Source organism: Pagrus major, chromosome 22 (assembly GCF_040436345.1).
Source record: "Pagrus major chromosome 22, Pma_NU_1.0".
NCBI lineage: Eukaryota > Metazoa > Chordata > Actinopteri > Spariformes > Sparidae > Pagrus > Pagrus major.
This window is the reverse complement of record NC_133236.1, coordinates 10,891,125-10,909,980: the sequence shown is the minus strand read 5'-3', so window position 1 is coordinate 10,909,980 and position 18,856 is coordinate 10,891,125. Positions and strand designations below refer to the sequence as shown.

Below are 18,856 nucleotides of genomic sequence, written 5' to 3'. Positions count from 1 at the left end.
GATACTGGCTGATGACACTCACTAGTCCTCAGCCTCCTTCCTTCAGCTTAGTGTCCAACCTGGACCATGTAGAGGAGGAGGCTGATGTGTGTACATTAGGGATGCAACGGTACAGTTTTCCCACGGTTCGGTATGCATCACGGTTTTTGGGCCACCGTTACGGTACGGTTTCGATATCTTAATATAAAACTACTCACACTAGTAAAGGCAATATTGCATGTACAAATAATTAAAAGCAGATATAGTCAAACCACAAACCTTATTATAAAAATTTAACACTTATCTTAATTGCCTTCCATAAAAAACATATGCAGCATCCAATCAAGTTAAACAGCAAACATTATTGTAGTATTGTATTGTATTGTTTGCCTTTGTGTATTGAACCTAACAGGGTGTATTGAACGGTTCGATAAAATATGGAATATTGTTGCATCCCTAGTGTACATGTTGATGTCCAGTCAAGACAATTTCTGCCACTTCCTTTCCTGAACCTTGTGAGGTGTTATTAGGCCAGCTGCCCCCTTACCGATTGTATCTCATCAGTCTCTAGTTGCGCCTAAGGGCACCGAGGTCCGAACCTCTGATCTCCTGTACTGAAGCACAGCAGTCTTACCCACTGAGCTATTCAGTAGTGTGTGTATACATATACACACACTACTAGATAGTTTAATGGGCGTGGCTGTCCAGGTGGGCACCAAAAGAGCCTACCTCAGTTATGAGTGGAGAAAACAGGAGAGTCAAACCAGTTATACACTTTTCCTTCTAATTCTGATACTTTCATGCATTTCATATTAGATACGAAAGTCATATTTTAACACACTATTCTTACTTTTACTCATGCATGAGTTTTGGGTACTTTTTAAAACACAGCTTGATTGAGATAATTTGCTTTTTTGATCGTTTCCCACAGTTATTTGTTGTTTGTTTGTTTTGGACTGTTTTTCAGACAAAAAACATTATTAAATGATATCCTTATAATGACGTCTTAGGCTTTAGGAAACTACAGTTATTTTATGGAATTTTATAAACCAAACAATTCATGAGTAAGCCCAAAATATAATCAACAGATTTATGGATAATAAGATAATCATTAGTTAATTTGCAGCTGAAATAAGAACACATTTCTTTTCATTAATTTAAGCAGGTAGAAGGCCCATTAAGCTTAAACATCAACCCATACACAGGTCGACACTACATAATTCTATCCAGTCATCATGTAAATACAGATTTTAAAACTAAATAAACAAACAAACTGACTTAACATCGCCAACTTCAATCCGTGCTGGTCTATATAACTGAGTATAAAGGTCCAGCTGAGTGTGGGAGGCAGGATGGATGGATGGACAGATGGATGAGGGTTTCTCTGTTAATCATTGATAACCTGGATTAGTCCCAGTGTTCTGTAAATATGATGAATGCATCCACGGCTTCATTAGCTCTGCCTTCCCACAGCTCGGCTTTATTAGTCTGAGGTTGTTCTGTCGGGTTACACAGCAGTTTTTACCACTCTTCTTCAGCTTCGGATCAGTGTTTGGACTAAAAATCCCGGACATGATCTTTTTTATCTTCACCTGGACTTGTGTGAAGGAGGGATCAACTTACAGTGTTTAAAGATTGTGTGCTCAGTCTTAAGGACAGATGAGCTGCAGTGGATTGTTTTTTCCACCGCAGGCTGACTTCTTATCTTCTTTTACTTGATAAAAGCTTGATTTGTTAATCGACATTTATTTTTTTGTGACCATGCCGATGAAACGCAGCAGTGAGAGTTCAGCCGGGGACGAAGTGCTTCTGATTCACTCTCTGACCAAGACTTTGTGCAGCTCACCAGAAGAAACAGACTTCAACAAACAGACACATTTTCATCAAGAGGATGATTCTGGGATTAAATCAGGTAATGAAGAAACTATTCTCAATAAACTCAGTGTCATTGCTTTTGGAAGGTCAGAAAAATAACACTGAAATTTTCATGTTTTATATTAATATCCTTCTTATATCACTACCATCATTCTCTGTTGTTTTATGAAATAAATCCTTCTCTTAAAGACATGAAACTGAAGTTTTTCTGTACTTGGATTTCAAATCTACACAGGTAAACAAAGTGGCACAAGTTGGCCACATGGTGGAGCTACAACAACAGACTTCTCTTTAATTTTCTTCACAAAGATTTTTGGCGATGATGAAGAAGACACATAAAGAGAAGGGAAGATGTGATTTGTGCATAACTAAATTTGAGAGACATTGAAAAAATAAGAGTGAAATAAATAAAGCAGATTCTGTGAGATAGAAAATGCATAAAATACCTGTAAAACATAGAATCACCATTTTTAGTTCTTTGCAAAACTTTTCATTAAGTCACATATTGGTCTGTCTTTTGGTTTTCGCAAAAGATTTTGACAGATGCAAATAAAGGAAGTGGAACACACTGATGTTCTTAATAATAAACCTATTAAATATCAAAAACACACTGTATTTAGGATGAACCCTGAAGAGTATCGCCATCATCGCATCAGCTCTTATCAAATACCAATATCAAGAAACATTTCACCAAATTGTTCCAATTCTAAGATGTGATGTGATGAGATTTAATGTGACCATTAAATGTTGGAGTTCAGTGTAATTTGTACTTATTAAATTAGTTTTTTCAGATAAAACATGTTCACGTACAAGGTTTCTTCCCTTCATTTCAGCCATTTTCCTCTGCTATTTGCTCAAAATCCTTTTATTCTGCTAAGTTTTCAAAATGTCAAAATGAAGTTTTGTTTTTCTTCTGTAGTTTTAAATGATAACCTCACAGACTCGTGTTTTTTGGCTCTAATATTTTGATCTTTGTGGAGTAATCATCACAGTGAGAACTTTCTGGTGATATAACACTGTCTGGTGGATGTATTCTCAGGGTATATGAGCTCTTGAAACATCTTATGAAACATAAAAACCTGTGTATTTCTGTGCATTAGCAATTTAAAAAAAATTAATATGGCTTGCTGAATAGTTCATCATTGCCTTTTTATAATAAGTTAAATTAGTAGTTATTTCATTAGTTTTTATTGACAATGACATTAACAGTCCTCAGGTTTTGTGTATTTTCTCAACATACCTGTGTTTTAGTTTGCAGGCCAAAAATGGAAACTCTTGAGAGAAAACATTCCCTTTGAACACAATAACATCAAAATGTCGTCCCTGTGCATGTCTTTGAGGAGCTGTTGTGGCACTCAAAATATAACAGTCCATTATTTCTTTCTTTTTACATTGTTCATACAATTTATTGTCTACTCTTCAGGCTGACTGGTGACCAATCTATTGATGATAAATAAAGGTGAAAATCACTCTGTCAAGTTCAGAAAAACACAATAGATTAAAAAATATGGTCAGGTCAGGTTTAGGCACAAACACCACTTGGTCAGGCTTTAAGGAAAAGATCGTATTTGCCTCAAGATACCCAGTTTTGCACCACAAAGATGACTGGAAAATGTCCTGACTGTCGTTAACATTACTCAGTTTTGTTGGTTGAAATGGGAATAGAACATCTTGGAGTGGTCTCGAACAGTGGTCTCTCTCTTGGTGGCCATTTTGCCTGATGATGAGGTGACACTTGACATACATGAGGTTGCTGGAGTCACTGGAGACCGAGAAGAAACACTGAAATTTAAAAAAGCGTAAAGAATTAAGTGTGAAAATGTTGAATTAGTAAGGAAAGATCAGATACTGCAGTTAACTGATTCAAGGTTTTTATAAAAAATAGAGAAGAGAAAACTCTTTTAGACAGTGATATATCTAAAAGATACTGGTCTTTACCAGTATCTGTGTAAACTGTACTGAAAAAAATCATGTTATATTAAGAAATTAAGGTTTGAATTCCACGGTAATCTGCAGTATGTATTGGTTTCCAATATGTGCTTTAACCAAAATGATAATTAGACAAAAACCTAATTTTTCCCTGTACATTTTCTCAAAAGACAAACAGATAGAAGTGAAAGCACTCCTCCTCCTCTTATGAACTCTGTGCTGTATTTGTCTGTGTGGTTTTCTCAGAAGCAGAGGACAGTAATGAGACACCGTCCTCCGAGGAGGACCAGGACCTGGTGGACTTTAACCCAGACCTGAGCATCAAACAGAGCATCTCGTCCTCTAGGAAGACCATCAGTCAGATCATCAAGGACAAGAAGAAACAGACACAACTCACCCTGCAGTGGTAAGAGCACTGCAAACAGTCTGCTTACTGCATCAGTAAAGGGACGCTAACATCCAGTGAATAATCCTCAAGTACCAGAGCAGTAAAATGTTCTCTGTCAGTGTTTTCCTCTTCTATCTGATGTTTGTGGATTAATATTACTGCTGCGTGTATGTTGCATCTTACTGCTGTAGATGTATAAGGTTGAGCTCATTTTAACTACTTTATATATTGTTAGTAGTTTAATCTACAGCAATGCATCATATTCACATTGATCATGTTTGTAGCGTGGCAGTCTGAAGAAGGAGGATAATTTTCTCAACACATACAGGAACACTTCAGTTTATCATCATTCAGTTTATCACAAACATCCAAGATTAATACTGTTAAAAAAATACATGGTTTTCACAGTAAAGTAACTTGTAACTAAACTAACAGACATGAACTAAAAAGTAAAACATTTGTCTCTGAGATTTAGTGGAAAGTAATTTAAAGCACAATAATTGAGTAAATGTACTTATTTACATTCCATCACAGCATGATGTCAGTGGGTGGTGGAAAAACTTTTGGGTAGTTCATAAGAGGAGCTCATTAACTGCTGTGTGTCAATTATGAAATAACTTTTAACCTATGTGTAGAAACTTTGTCCAAACCTGCAGTCATTTATTAACACTCATAGCAGTTTTGAAGACATTTGCAGACTCGACAAATCTGCCTTTCTTGTGGTCATTAAAATTCTCATGTGGGTGGATTCTTAAACAAAAACGAAAATCAGAACATTTCTATTACTGTAAGATTCTTTGTGTTTGTTTTTTTTCCCTCTAAAATATAAAAGTGTGTATATCATCTGTGTTATAGAGCTAGAATTCAGTGAGTATTTGCTTCAGATATGTGCCATATTTTGAATAATTACCGAAGTGATCGTCTCTCTGATGTGTCTCACCAGGCTGGAGGAGAATTACATAGTGTGTGAAGGAGTGTGTCTGCCTCGATGTATCCTCTACGCTCACTACCTGGACTTCTGCAGGAAAGAGAAGCTGGAACCGGCCTGTGCTGCTACATTTGGAAAGGTCTGTTTGTGTGAGAGTGTAAATGTTTTCTATAAAATCAGAAATCAAAAGGTTAGTGCAGACTTCTTATGTTTTATTATATCAGTTTTAGGTAGCCCAAATGATTATCACAAAAGGGCCCTCTTGAGATAAAACAAGATAAAGTACCCCAGTGGAGAAAACCATTGACTGTATTAATAGTGGACTGAGCTTTCACATCTGAAAAGTGAAGTCAATGCAGAAGTGCCTTAAACCTGCAGTCTCTCTAATGTCGAGCAGGGGGCGACTCCACTGGTTTCAAAAAGAAGTCCGATTGTATGTAAGCTTATGAGAAAAAAGACCCTACTTCTTTATTTATGACCTCAGTAAACAGTTTCCTAATGAGTTTATGGTCTCAATCTCTAGTTTCAAGTCTTCAACACAACATGACGTTCATTTTGTGAATTATGGTCCCATTGGCTGGTCCATCAGGATGCCCTCCCCAGCTCCACCCTCTTGTCCAAATATGGTCACTTCTGGCTAAAAAAGCATTGTAGTGGGTTTATTCTTGGAGAAAACATTATAAGGTGTCCTCTAGGGTATCCATCCAGGAGAGAAAACATGTCCTAAATGCAAGAAAATAAGTTGGCCTCCATGTACCTCTAAATGGTTAATAGTTGGTGTTTTTCTCCCCTCCCCTCAGACAGCCACTGTTATAAACATGATTCATTATGAGGGTTCTGAATCCTGACACCAATTCACTGACAATGATGCAAAGACTGACTAACAATCTCAACATCTGACATAAAAATATAACATTGTTATGTAGAAGAGAGTTTTGATCTAATCTGAACTTTTACCTCCTGTTCCCATCAGACGATTCGACAGAAGTTTCCACTTCTGACAACAAGACGACTGGGAACCAGAGGACACTCAAAGTAAATACACAACATTCAGACTCAGTCTTCTACTTTCCATTTTCCAAAAAGTTGTCATGTAATGTTAGTTGCACTGTGCAATTTGATTGAAACATTTTATTTCTATTAATTGTTTAAATGATTCTTATTTGATGTGGTTGTCTTGACATTGTACAGATATCATTACTATGGAATCGGCATCAAAGAGAGCAGCGCCTACTATCACTCTGTGTACTCTGGAAAAGGTTTGACCAGGTAACAAAACATTTAACATGATTTAGTGCTGTCTTCTTCTTCTTCCTTTAATATATTACTGTATCTCCATTTCGTTGTTGTTATTGTTGTTCATTATGTGGTATCTTATTGATGGTGTTTCCAGCATGAGCGTAGAGGCGGGTTATTTTTGTCTTTTTGTGTCAGTCTTTGCAGATGACACTGATGTTTTGTTCTTGAAATGTTTGAACATAAATTACACAAAACCAAAAATGTGAATAACACAAATCAACCTTTATTAAAGTTAAAAATTGTTATTGTTATGTTATTTTTCTAAAAGTAATAAATAATGTACCATCATCAGATTGTCAACTAAATTGGATTATGGCATTGTACTGTGTTTTCTCTCCTTTTAATGGTCTCAATGTGGACACATGATGTATCTATAATTTAAAAGATCAAATTTGCTTCTCTTCAATCGCAGATTTTCAGGCAGCAAGCTCAAGAACGAGGTGAGTCAAAATGGTAAATCTTATTTAAAGAGTAACTAAAGCAGAGCTTTAAATAATAAGAGAGTTCAAAACCATTCAGAAAATAATCAAGACCAGCAATCAACCAATAAAACTTGAGAATTAAAACTGTTAAAAAGTGTAGTTAAAATGAGATAAACAAAGATCAAAAGTTGACCAATAACAATAATGAAACATGAGTTAAAACCAATAAAATCAAATCATTGTTAAGACCACAGACCAAACTAACCTAACTCAACAGAGTCACAGAGTCCTGCAGTCCATCTCTACATCACAACAGTTCAACAAAAACGAGATTTTCAAAGGGTGTTAAGTTACTCCTAAAATAAATCAACTGTGTAAAGATGAAGTAAAAGAAAAAGGGGTCTGATGTTTGTATGTTTTTCAGGGAGGTTTCACCAGGAAATACTCGCTGAGCTCTAAAACTGGAACGTTGCTGCCAGACTTCCCCAACGCTCAGCATCTTCTGCTGCAGGGAAACATCCCCAGAGAAAAGGTCGGTGATTAATTAATTCAACATTCATTTTGAGATGTCAGTTTACAGATCAGGTCAGGTTTGTTTTCAATGTCACTGCTTCAGCCCCAGACCAGTTTTCTGGAGCTGATTTCATTATAATTTCTTCTTCATCATCGTCTTTGCAGGTGGACACTCTGATCATGATGTATAAAACTCACTGCCAGTGCATCCTGGACAATGCCATTAATGTCAACTTTGAGGAGGTGATCATTTCTGTTACATGAGATCATCTTATTATTGTGAAACCAGTGAAGAGAAAAAAGCAGCAAACAGTTTACCCTCCACTCAAACTGAAAGTCAAATATTTTGTTTCAGATCCAGAATTTTCTGCTCCATTTCTGGCAGGGAATGCCCGACCACCTGCTGCCGCTGCTGGAGAACCCTGTGATAGTCGACATCTTCTGTGTCTGTGACTCCATTCTCTATAAGGTGGTTTCCTGGCATTTTACAGCAGGAGTGTGTATTGTCTTAGACAGTTCATGTTTTTTCATTTCATTAAGTGTCTGGTACTCGAGCAAGACAGTGCAAATGCTTTAATGAGCCCGTTATTAATACAAAATTTAAACATTGTTAATATATTTTTAATGGTGCTTTTGCACCGATGGGGCAACTTGAAATCCTTTTATTTTTCAGTTCATCATATGGCATATTTTGCTAAATTTTTCCCTAAAATAGGAAGTTTGTAAAACATAATTTGGCCAGCAGGCTGCCCGAGTAATTCCTACCAGCACCAGAGTAACTTCTAACCTGTAACTATATGCAGGGAAGGATAAACTTGAAAAAAACAGAGTGAAGAAAGCGTTAGCCGTCCAAACAGTTTAAATCAATTTCATCTTGATGCATTATTGCATTGCAGCTTGTGTTTATTTTACACAGGAGAAACTTTATGAATAACATAAATGAGGAATTCTGTTCTCCTCTCTCACTCATTGGATTAGCAGCCTCATGAGCAGCATATACTTATATGTAACATATGTTTTAATCATGTTTTCCTATCTCCCCAGGTTTTAACAGATGTTTTGATTCCAGCTACGATGCAGGAGATGCCTGAAAGGTTTGTTGCTTCAGCTTCACTTGTTATTGTCAAATTAATGTTAATGTTCCTGTGATACACAAACAGGACATTTACTGAAACTGTCTATAAAAAGTAAATGTCAGAAGGCTATCGGCCACTCTGGTGCTTCTGTCCTCTGCTGTCTTTGTCAAAGTTTGACACGTACACACACACTGACAGTGACTGAATGGTGCATTCAAATGCGACTCATAAACTTGGAAAACTTGACTTGAATGGCCATGAAAGTTGTGGAAATCCTTTGAAATGGGAACATTTCTATTTTTGTCTTATTTTCCTTTTGTGAAATATTAACTATCACATATTTCATATTGGAACTGACCTGTATAATTGTTGCACATCAGTCTGCTGGCAGATATCCGCAACTTTGCCAAACACTGGGAGCACTGGCTCGCCTCCTCCCTGGAGAACCTCCCAGAATGCCTTGCAGGCAAGAAACTGCCAATAGCGCGCCACTTTGTGTCGTCCCTGAAGAGACAGACGTCGTTCTTACACCTGGCACAGGTACGACATGTACTGAAGAACAGAACAGATTACAGAGATTAACAGTAAACTCTAATATGGTTTTTCATCTCCACATTTTCTTCAGATAGCTCGTCCAGCGCTGTTCGACCAGGCCGTGGTGACCAGCATGGTGTTGGATATCGATAATGTGGATCTGAGCAGCATCAGCTCGCAGCCTCTGCTCAGTGTCAGCACCACTGCAGACCAGGACCCAGACATCTACTCTGAGTGTGAGATAGATACTGAACATGAAGCTCATGTTTTCTCAAATCAACCTGATGAAAACTAAATATTTTTATGTTAATCATCATCAGTGATTGTGGTTCCCATCTTTAAGAAGGGGGACCGGAGGGTGTGCTCCAACCACCGGGGTATCACACTGTTCAGCCTACCTGGAAAAGTTTTTTCCAGGGTGCTGGAAAGCTGCGGCCGATTGTTGAACCTTGGATTCAGGAGGAACAATATTGATTCCGTCCTGGTCGTAGAACAACGGACCAACTTTTTACCCCTGCGGTCTTGCTCGGGGGGTCATGGGAGTTTGCCCAACCAATCTACATGTGTTTTGTGGACTTGGAGAAGGCCTATGATCGGGTCCCCCGGGGAGTATTGTGGGGAGTACTGCGAGAATATGGGGTACCGGGCCCTTTGCTACGGGCTATTCGGTCCTTGTATGACCACAGTGAGAGCTGTGTCCGTATACTCGGCACTAAGTCAAGCACATTTCCGGTGGGTGTTGGCCTCTGTCAGGGTCTGATCCTGTTTGTGATTTTCGTGGACAGGATCTGTAGGAGAGGAGAGCGTCCGGTTCGGGAACCTCAAAATTGCGTCGCTGCTCTTTGCATATGACATGGTTTTGCTGGCTTCTTCAGGCACTGGGGCGGTTTGCAGCCAAGCGTGAAGTGATTGGGATGAGGGTCAGTACCTCGAAGTCTGAGGCCATGGTTCTCTGCCAGAAAATGGTGGATTGCCCGCTCTGGTTGGGGGGACGGCTCCTACCCCAAGCGAAGGAGTTTAAGTCTCTTGGGGTGTTGCTCATGAGTGATGGGAAAATGGAGTGTGAGATGGACAGGAGGTTTGGTGTGGCATCGGCAGTACTGCGGATACTGCACCGGACCGTCGTGGTGAAGAGGGAGCTGAGCCAGAGGCCAAAGCTCCCGATTTACTATTCCATCTACGTTCTGACCCTCACCTTTGGCCACAAGCTGTGGGTAGTGACCAAAAGAACGAGATTGCGGATACATGCGGCCGAAATGAGTTTCCACAGTAGGGGGGCTGGCCTCAGCCTTAGAGATAGGGTGAGGAGTTCAGTCATCCGTGCGGAGGTCGGAGTAGAGCTGCTGCTCCAAAGTCTCCTTGACGCCTCTCTTGGGAGGTGTACCAGGCACAACCAACTGGGAGACCCCGGGGCAGACCCAGAACTTGCTGGAGGGACTATATATCCAATCTGGCCTGGGAATGCCTCGGGATCCCCCAGGAAGAGCTGGAAAGCGTTGCTGGGGAGAAGGAGGTCTGGAATATGCTTCTAAGCCTGCTGCCTCCATAACCCGACCCTGGATAAGCAGATGATAATGGATGGATTGATCAACACTGAGCTAGAAAATAATTATATTAGATTTTTAATAAAAGGCAATAGTAGGTGATTCATCCACTTGTCTGGCTCTAAAAGGAAGCATCAGTCTTCATCAGAACTTTTTTACAGCATTAAAGAAACAACCAGAAGCTGTTTCTGTTGCTCTGATACAAATAAGAATCTCTATTATTGTGGTCTTTTTTCTGTCTTTGTTCCAGACGACTCCATCACCGTCTTTCAGGAGCTGAAGGAGCTGCTGAGAAAGAACGCCACAGTGGAGTCTTTCATCGAGTGGTTGGACTCTGTCGTGGAACATAAAGTCATCAAGGTAACAGCTGTTCACCATCTGGTATTTGTCCTGCAAATGTCCTGTTATGTAACCAAGCACTCGTTCTTTTCTGCCTGTGTCCCTGATCAGCCCGGTAAGCAGAGTGGTCGATCAGTGAAGAAGCGAGCTCAGGACTTCCTCCTCAGGTGGAGTTTTTTTGGTGCCAGAGTGATGCACAACCTCACGCTCAACAATGCCTCCAGCTTTGGTGAGAAACATTAAAGAAAAGTTACAAATTCTTCACGCGGAGTGAAATGTCAGTTTAAAAACTCAACTGGACAGAACAATCTAACCTTCTAAGTAGTCGAGAACAATCCTAGTCTGATCTGTTGGTCACTGAGCAGCTCTCAGTGGAGCAGAGCAATTTAAGTGCCTTGCTTAAGGGCACCTCAGTGGTGTTAATAATTGAGGGGCAACTGCTGATTTGACACTTTCTCCAACTGGATTTAACCTGTCAGTCTGCTTAAACAACAGCTCAGGGGATCAAACTGGTAATTTTCATGTCACCAGCCCAATATTATTTAATGGATTTTAAAAACACACACTATCAAATCCTACACACACAACTGTGTGTGTAGGATTTTCTGATCTGAACAGAATGTTTAATCCTTTAAGGGGCACATTTCATGTTTAAATGGATTTTAAAGTTGCACACACAACACATGAAGAGTTTATGAAATAGGTTTAGTTATGAATTAACTACCAAACACTTTGTACAGTTACAGCTGAAACCATAAGTTGAATGACAGGAAATTTCATGGTATCAGCTTCTCAATCATGAAGATTTTCTGCTTTTACTTTTGATATTTTTAATTTATTTTTTTTAATAATGTTGAGGTTTGGACTGCTGGCTGGTCAAAATAAAAACAAACATTGTGAAGGTGTCACTTTGGGTAATTGTGATGACATTTCTCATTATTTTGAGGATTTTAACAAACCAAACAATCATTTGATTAATAAGGAAAACGATCATCACATTAATTGATAAATTACAGTCCTATAAATGGTAAAAAAAAACAAAAAAAAAAGAGCTCCACCTCAACTAACTAAAACAGTTAAATCCTGCTTTCACATTAATGCATGAGTAATAATTTAATATCATATATAAAAGTGTAACAGTCACAGGAGTCTTTTTCTTTTTAGTTTTATGTACATGTTCCTGTTTATACTTACATACTTTTACTTGAGTCAAAGCAGGACATTGTAACTTAATTTTACAATGAGCGATTAATATTTTTTATCTACCTTTCACTTCCACCGCCTCGCTGATGCACAGCCCGTCGACATTTGTCCAGTATGCCAGATGGCCGGTACATTAGTGATGTGAAATATGGTCTAACTGGTAGAAACCAAACTGATCACAGCACAGTCACAGTTAATCAGGTGATATAAAAACACAATTTATAAACGCTACACACTGAACACGCTGACAACAGGGTGATTTCTGTTTGTGAAATTAATAACTGTCCCTCAGATAATTAATTTTCTGCTTCTTTCTTCTCCATCAGTCAGTCTACATGACACACACGCACACACACAAACACGCACACACACGCGCACATGCACAAACAGAAGGCTAATACAAGCCAGCTTGGAGCAGATTGCTACAATAGGACCATAAATTGTAATGGCCAGACTCGCCTTGATTAAACAGAGTCTTATCTTTGGGTCGCGTGCTCTCTGTTCAAACACATGCACAGTGTGTGTGTGTGTGTGTGTGTGTTTGTATGTGTGTGTGTGTGTGTGTGTGTGTAAGTGAATAAACACTCACCATTTGGTGGCTCCCTCTCTGAAGGTTTTAAACCTGCAACCCTGCAGGTCAAACAATGAGCAGCTCGATCCTAAAGGTCAAACAGTAGATAAAGAAGAAGCTCAGCTGGAATCGGGTCTTTATAGATTGAGATGTGGGCAAACAAAGTGATAATTCTCCTTTACATTTTGACATTGGCAGGCTCGTTCCACCTGATCAGGATGCTGCTGGATGAATACATCCTGCTGGCTCTGGAGACTCAGTTCAACAACGATAAGGAGCAGGACCTGCAGAACCTGCTGGAGAAATACATGAAAAATGCAGGTATCAAGAATCAGACCCGACATTCACAGAGAAGTTCAGCTGCTGACGTACAGGAACTCGACTCAGATCTACTGTACGTCTACAGTCTGTTTCAAACTTTTCTTTTATTATCAGGCACATGGTAAAGGGAAAGCCCACGTAAATCCAGTTTACAGTTTTTATACAACATTGTAGGATGATAAAAGTATTAATGTGCTTTACAAAAAGACATAAAACCAAAACGAAAATGTGAATTGAAACATTTTGTATGTGAACTAAAATTTTAAAATGTGAAAAGAAAATAATGTCACAGGCAAACTGGAAATTTTTACAAGTGTGATTTTATTTTTTCACATATGAATCTCAAAACTTATGCACACGGGTAGATCGACAGGTACGTACGGTAGTGAACAAAATCATAATCATAATTAGGAAAAATGTAATAACGTTTCGGACACAAACCTTCATCAGGTTATTATTTTTCTTACTTACAATCCAAAAACAACGAGGTTATTCTATTCTCTATTCAAAAATAAACAAATGAGGGTCTGTGTACCCAAAACATTGATTTTCCTGATTGCAAGTGAAGAGCAACGTTTTTTTATGGTTTTATCTTCTGATTCACACAAATCAGAATCTCCACATGTGAAATGCATGTGTCATATGTGAATTACACGCGTTTACATGTGATTGTCTTTTCTGATGTGTGGATTACAGTTTCAACGTGTGCAAACAAAACATGGCACATGAAATCAAGTGAAATTTGCTTCTTCACATGGAAATTTCACATTTTCACATGCAGTTGTATGGAAGCCCTGAGGGGCATATGAAGAAAATATATATATATTTTAATCTATGAAATTTTCAGAAGATTTTTTTGTGTATTTCTTTTTCCACTCTCAATATGGCAAGTTTTTCCTCACTCAAATCGAGGGTCTAAGGACAGAGGGTGTCGTTAACTGTATAGATTGTAAATTGTAAGTGTGATTGTGATTTTCGTCTATATCAATAATATTGATTTGATTTGATTTCACAGATGGAAAAAAATTAAGGAACTTTATTATCCTGGCAAAACTGTATTATCCACCAGTTCTCATCATAAACACAGGACAGAAAACAATATAGATCAGACTTAGAAAATGGATCAACAGAAAAAAAGGCACCAAAAGGATGAATCTGAATATTTAGTTATCCACCTTACACAATGTGAATGAGTGATTGATGTGATGTCAGCTTTTAGTCTCATAGTCTTTCCAGTGTGTCTCAAACAGTCCCAGATGTTGTTGGTAATGACTTGATGTTACTTTGTCATGTTCAGATGCGAGTAAAGCAGCGTTCATGGCGTCTCCCAGTTCCTGCTTCCTGGCTAATCGCAACAAGGCCAGCGCTGCCATCGACCAATCAGTGAAGAACGAGTCTGTGGCGGAACACACCTATATGTCTTTGTCGACCAATCAGCAGCAAAGTCTGGAAACAAACACCATCATCTACCAGGGGACAGAGTCTGCTGGGTTTACAGTGTCAGGTAAAAGAAAAAAACCCACAATTTTATTCATCTGATAACCTCCAGAAGACATCAAGAAGAAGTAGTACAATATTTCAAATTAAAGTAAGTAAGTGTTTCCCTCTCACACCTCCAGGTGGTCAGATGGACTTCTCTCAGGTCAGTGGCCCCCTCATGACGCCCCCTATCTCTCCAGCAGCATTAGTGCACCGAGGCTCCGTCATCAACCAGGGGCCGATGACGGGGAGAGCCCCGACATCTTCATCCTCCACCACCTGTCCCTCCTCCTCTTCCTCCTGCCTGTCCTCTATCAGCGCCATGACTCAGCCCTCCCCCTGCTCTTCATACCAGGAGACCCTGTACCACTGCTTACCTCAGACCAGCTCCAGTTACTTCCCAGCAGGCGGCGGCTCGTCAGCCTCAAACTACCAGCCTGCTCTCAGGTCAGCTTTGTTTGGTATTGTGCAACACTGTGTCTTATGCTACTTGTGTTTTATTTATTTATTATTATTTCTTAACATATTTACAAGATAGAGTCCAGTCAGTGTCTCTGCCTCTGTTATGATGGACACCATGGAGTGATGACAGAACAGATCATTATTGTGGGTTAATGGATCACCCTGATATGATTCTCCTACAATATTTGTAGATTTTTTCCAGTATAAAAACATAAATGTTGATGATAATGGTTTCATTCTGCTTTATCTTCCATCAGATTGTTATGAGAAGTTAAATCATAGCGATTTGAATTACTGACAGTCATCATAAATTCAGTAAAAAGATGGTCATTAAATATGGTCTCTATATCTAAAAGTGGGCTCTGGTGGTATTATATTAAAATGTAGATTTTTTACTCATTTTAAGGCCATAAGTCTTAATTTACACAGAAACTTGTACAGATAATCTGCTGAATATGGCCTAAATAAACAAAAATCTCATTGCCAGTTGGACCACCATCAACCTCCAAGTTTCTTTATTTTTCCTTTCTACTTCTTTCGGTAGCTTGCATAACATTCACTCTTTGTGGCTACAGTTATGATAAATATGACAATATTGTTGTAATTTTCATAGTTATTGGAGAAATGTCATAAAGGAATATTGTGTGCTGTTGCAAGTATAGTTGTTATTGATAGTTCCACTAGTTCCCCTTCAAAAATCCAAAATTGAAACAGTTACATTTCAAAATATTACTCATTAACACAAAAATAAAAATGTGGAGCTTTTATTTTCAATTATCATTTAAGCAATATATCAATATTAAACTGTGATTGCTCATTCTGCCAAATATTGAATTATTTACTTTGAATGTTAATCTTCTTTAAAAGGACTTGTGTCTTCATTTATAATGAACCTAACACAGATATTGTCCTGAATTTGGCCTGAAAACCAAACTCTTGTTTTCAGTTGGACTGTCAACATCTCTGTCTTCTTTTTTGGTAGTTTGCAAAATATTGAAAAATCTACATGGCTACAAATCAAATCATCATAACAAAATTATTATTCTTGCAGTATTATATATTACTATATGTGCTGCTTTTAGTATTATTTTCCACCCTCCACAAGTATAGCATTTTAAACAGATACAAAATAAATAACATTATCAGTTTCTCTTTATTTGCCATGAAAATTGCTAATATTTTAAAACTTTTATATGGTACAGCAGTTATTTGTAATTCTTTTGAAATACATACAGTAATTGTTAAAAAGCATGCAGCAAACTAACTGATTGTTTTATCTTGTCTAACATGGAATTGCTTACTGAGTCCTTTAAAATAGAATATGTGACACTTCTGCGTTAAAAATATATAAAAATGACCTTTTCATATATTTTGTTGAGTTGTGTACTTACATTATCCCAAATGTTTGTTTCCTCCCTGTCCACCTGTTATTGTTTTGATTGAGAGACCCCTTGTGGCAGAAATTACATACTGTGTGTTTAATTCCCTGTCCATGTTTGAATTTGCAAACATGTGACAGTTAAATAAAAGATGTTTTGTTGTCATCATTGAGTCTGAAGATGTGTTGTTATTTGTGTTTCAGGCCTCAGACTCAGAGCCAGTGTCTGGCGTCGGTTCAGTCTCAGGCTTCATCTCTGGCCTATCATCTCTCTCGTTACTCCTCCTTTAACGACCAACACTTGACTAAAGACGTGTTCTACAGTCATCACCACCCGTCAGCCCATCACTCCACTAACAGCACTAACTGCTCCCTGACACCGTACGGCTCCTCAGTCCGACCCACATCCAGCTACAGCTCAGGCTCAGATCCAGTTCAGACTGAACCGGGACTGGACAGTCAGATCCTGGACTCGGCAGAAGGGTTCGGCTTCGTGGGGGCTGGACTGAACCCCGCGGGTGGTGGGTGTCAGGGACAGACGTACTCTGCTGCAGGACATGGTGGTAAGGACAACTCAGTCTGAAACATTAATGTGGAAATACATCTGCTGGATCATCTGGTGGCCCCGGCAGATTTAGTCTACAAAGAACATACACATCCCTCCCTGTGACTGTTTTACTGGAAAAAGAGCTGAGGAGGTGTTCAGAAAAGCAAATTGAAAATCTGACTTGATGAATGAATCACTGTTGTTGCTGTTTTTGTTTCCAAAAAAAAGCAAAACACATTTATTCATACAAAAATGCAAAATAACTGTAAAATGTCACCAAACAAGACTTTATGTCATTTGTTCCCAACCTTGACTTTTGTTTTGTTTCGTGCCAATAAAGAGTAAAAAGAAAATTAAAAAACAAACCTTTGCTTTTAGGTTTGTGAACCCTTAAAATCAAGGTGAAAATGGCTTTTTAGAGACATGCAGAGGTGAAGGAATCCAGTATTTCAAAGAAAACAACAAACAAACAGAAATTAATCATCTGGTGACCCCAATCCCCATGCTGGAAACCCCTGCTCTGAGTGCACAAACCAAATTATTAACGTGTTTCTTGCAACAAAACTCAATGCCAACTTTCCTCTTTTGCCAGGTTACTATGGCAACAGTAGTTACCTGGACAGCCAGCGCATGACATCATTGGTTGACCAGCACGTGTCTGTCATCAGCACCGTCGGCAGTCTGCGTTCGTTCAACCAGACGTACTCTGAAGTCCACGACCCGCTCAACATCCTGGACGAACCAGGAAGGAAAACGACCGGAGCTTATTTCACCGAGGCTGAAACTGGAGCAGGTGAGCAGGGAAACATACAGTCCTGAGAGGGGTGGAGGTGTGAGGTGACTGGACTGGAGTCAGATGCACAAAACTTTTAAGAGTTTCTGCTGTTGAAAACATTTTGTTAGTGAGCAAAACTAAACCTGCAGCAGAGCCTGAATTATGGTCGATTTTGATACAAACATTAATCATACAAAAATATATGATATTTTTCTATATATATTTATATTTACAGATATTTATATGTGTGATATTCTTACAAAAATATGATTTCAGGAAAAAAAAATTGATTGCAAGTGAGGTGAACAGTGTGCAGGAGTTTTTTCCCCCTTTTTTTCCTGATTTTGTCGGCCCTAGGTCTTCCTGTCGATCCACAGGTGTGCAAAAGCTGTACTCTACAAAAACATGCTTTGAATTTCTGCTGTTTCCTCCTCAGATCACTCCCTCTCCACGTCAGGATCCACTGCTCCCTGCATGTTTGGAGTTTCGTCTCCATTCACCTCTCAGGACTCGTTGCTCTCTCAGCAGCGAGTGCCGTCCTCCTCAGAGGTTCAGGACCTGGTGTCCTCGCTGCCTCCCATCAACACGGTCTTCATGGGAGCCGGAGGAGTACAATGACGCAGAAAACACAAAACGTCTACTGCTGGAGACGTTTGGAGAATGACCCAGAACGCTGTGAGCTGATTTGGATCAGGTCAAGTGGAGTGAGAGAGGTGAGAGGTGAGAAGTGAAGGACACTCCTGTGTAAAGAAGTATATGACGTCTGACGATTGTCGTATTCCTGCTGTATTATAAACTAGTTAAAGAGGAGCAAAGGAAAGATATTTATTTGAATTAAAATGTGGATCGTTACTTAAAAATATACAAACAATGACTCTGATGCAGATATTTATCATATTTATCCACAATTATATTTTGCAATTTGGAAAGTAATTTGTTCCTAAATGATGCCTGAGGACTTCCATTTCTTCTGTGTGCAAATTATTGTAAATAAATCTTGTTAGTCACAATGTTGTTCTATTTATTGACAGAGTTACAAGTGAAAAGCAGCCAAACAGCAGGCTATTTAAAGTGCTTTGGATAAAAAACAAAATAAAAACAGCAAAAAAGGGTATGATATGGACTACGATTACGATATACGATTTTAATACGGAAATTATACTTTCTATATGTCAAACACATGTCTGGAGGGGATCTTGAATTTATCAGCAGAATTTTGATATCAGGCAGCAATGCCAAATATTTGCTGCTTTCAGATTGTTCAATGTGAGGATTTGCTGATTTTCTCTCTTAT

At 38.8% G+C, this 18,856-nt stretch overlaps 1 protein-coding gene across 1 annotated transcript; it reads left to right on the top strand.

The window, feature by feature from the left end:
* Positions 1–1,740: 1,740 nt before the first annotated feature.
* rfx6 (regulatory factor X, 6) lies at positions 1,741–18,180 on the top strand. The gene is made up of 20 exons (XM_073493400.1): positions 1,741–1,891; positions 4,030–4,189; positions 5,115–5,238; positions 6,073–6,134; positions 6,291–6,368; positions 6,811–6,838; positions 7,245–7,352; positions 7,499–7,576; positions 7,689–7,802; positions 8,378–8,427; positions 8,790–8,949; positions 9,035–9,179; positions 10,738–10,847; positions 10,938–11,055; positions 12,799–12,921; positions 14,219–14,425; positions 14,541–14,847; positions 16,445–16,803; positions 17,380–17,580; positions 18,020–18,180. The coding sequence occupies exons 1-20, from the start codon at positions 1,741–1,743 to the stop codon at positions 18,178–18,180; spliced, it is 2,844 nt and encodes a 947-aa protein (XP_073349501.1).
* The last annotated feature ends 676 nt before the right edge of the window (positions 18,181–18,856 follow it).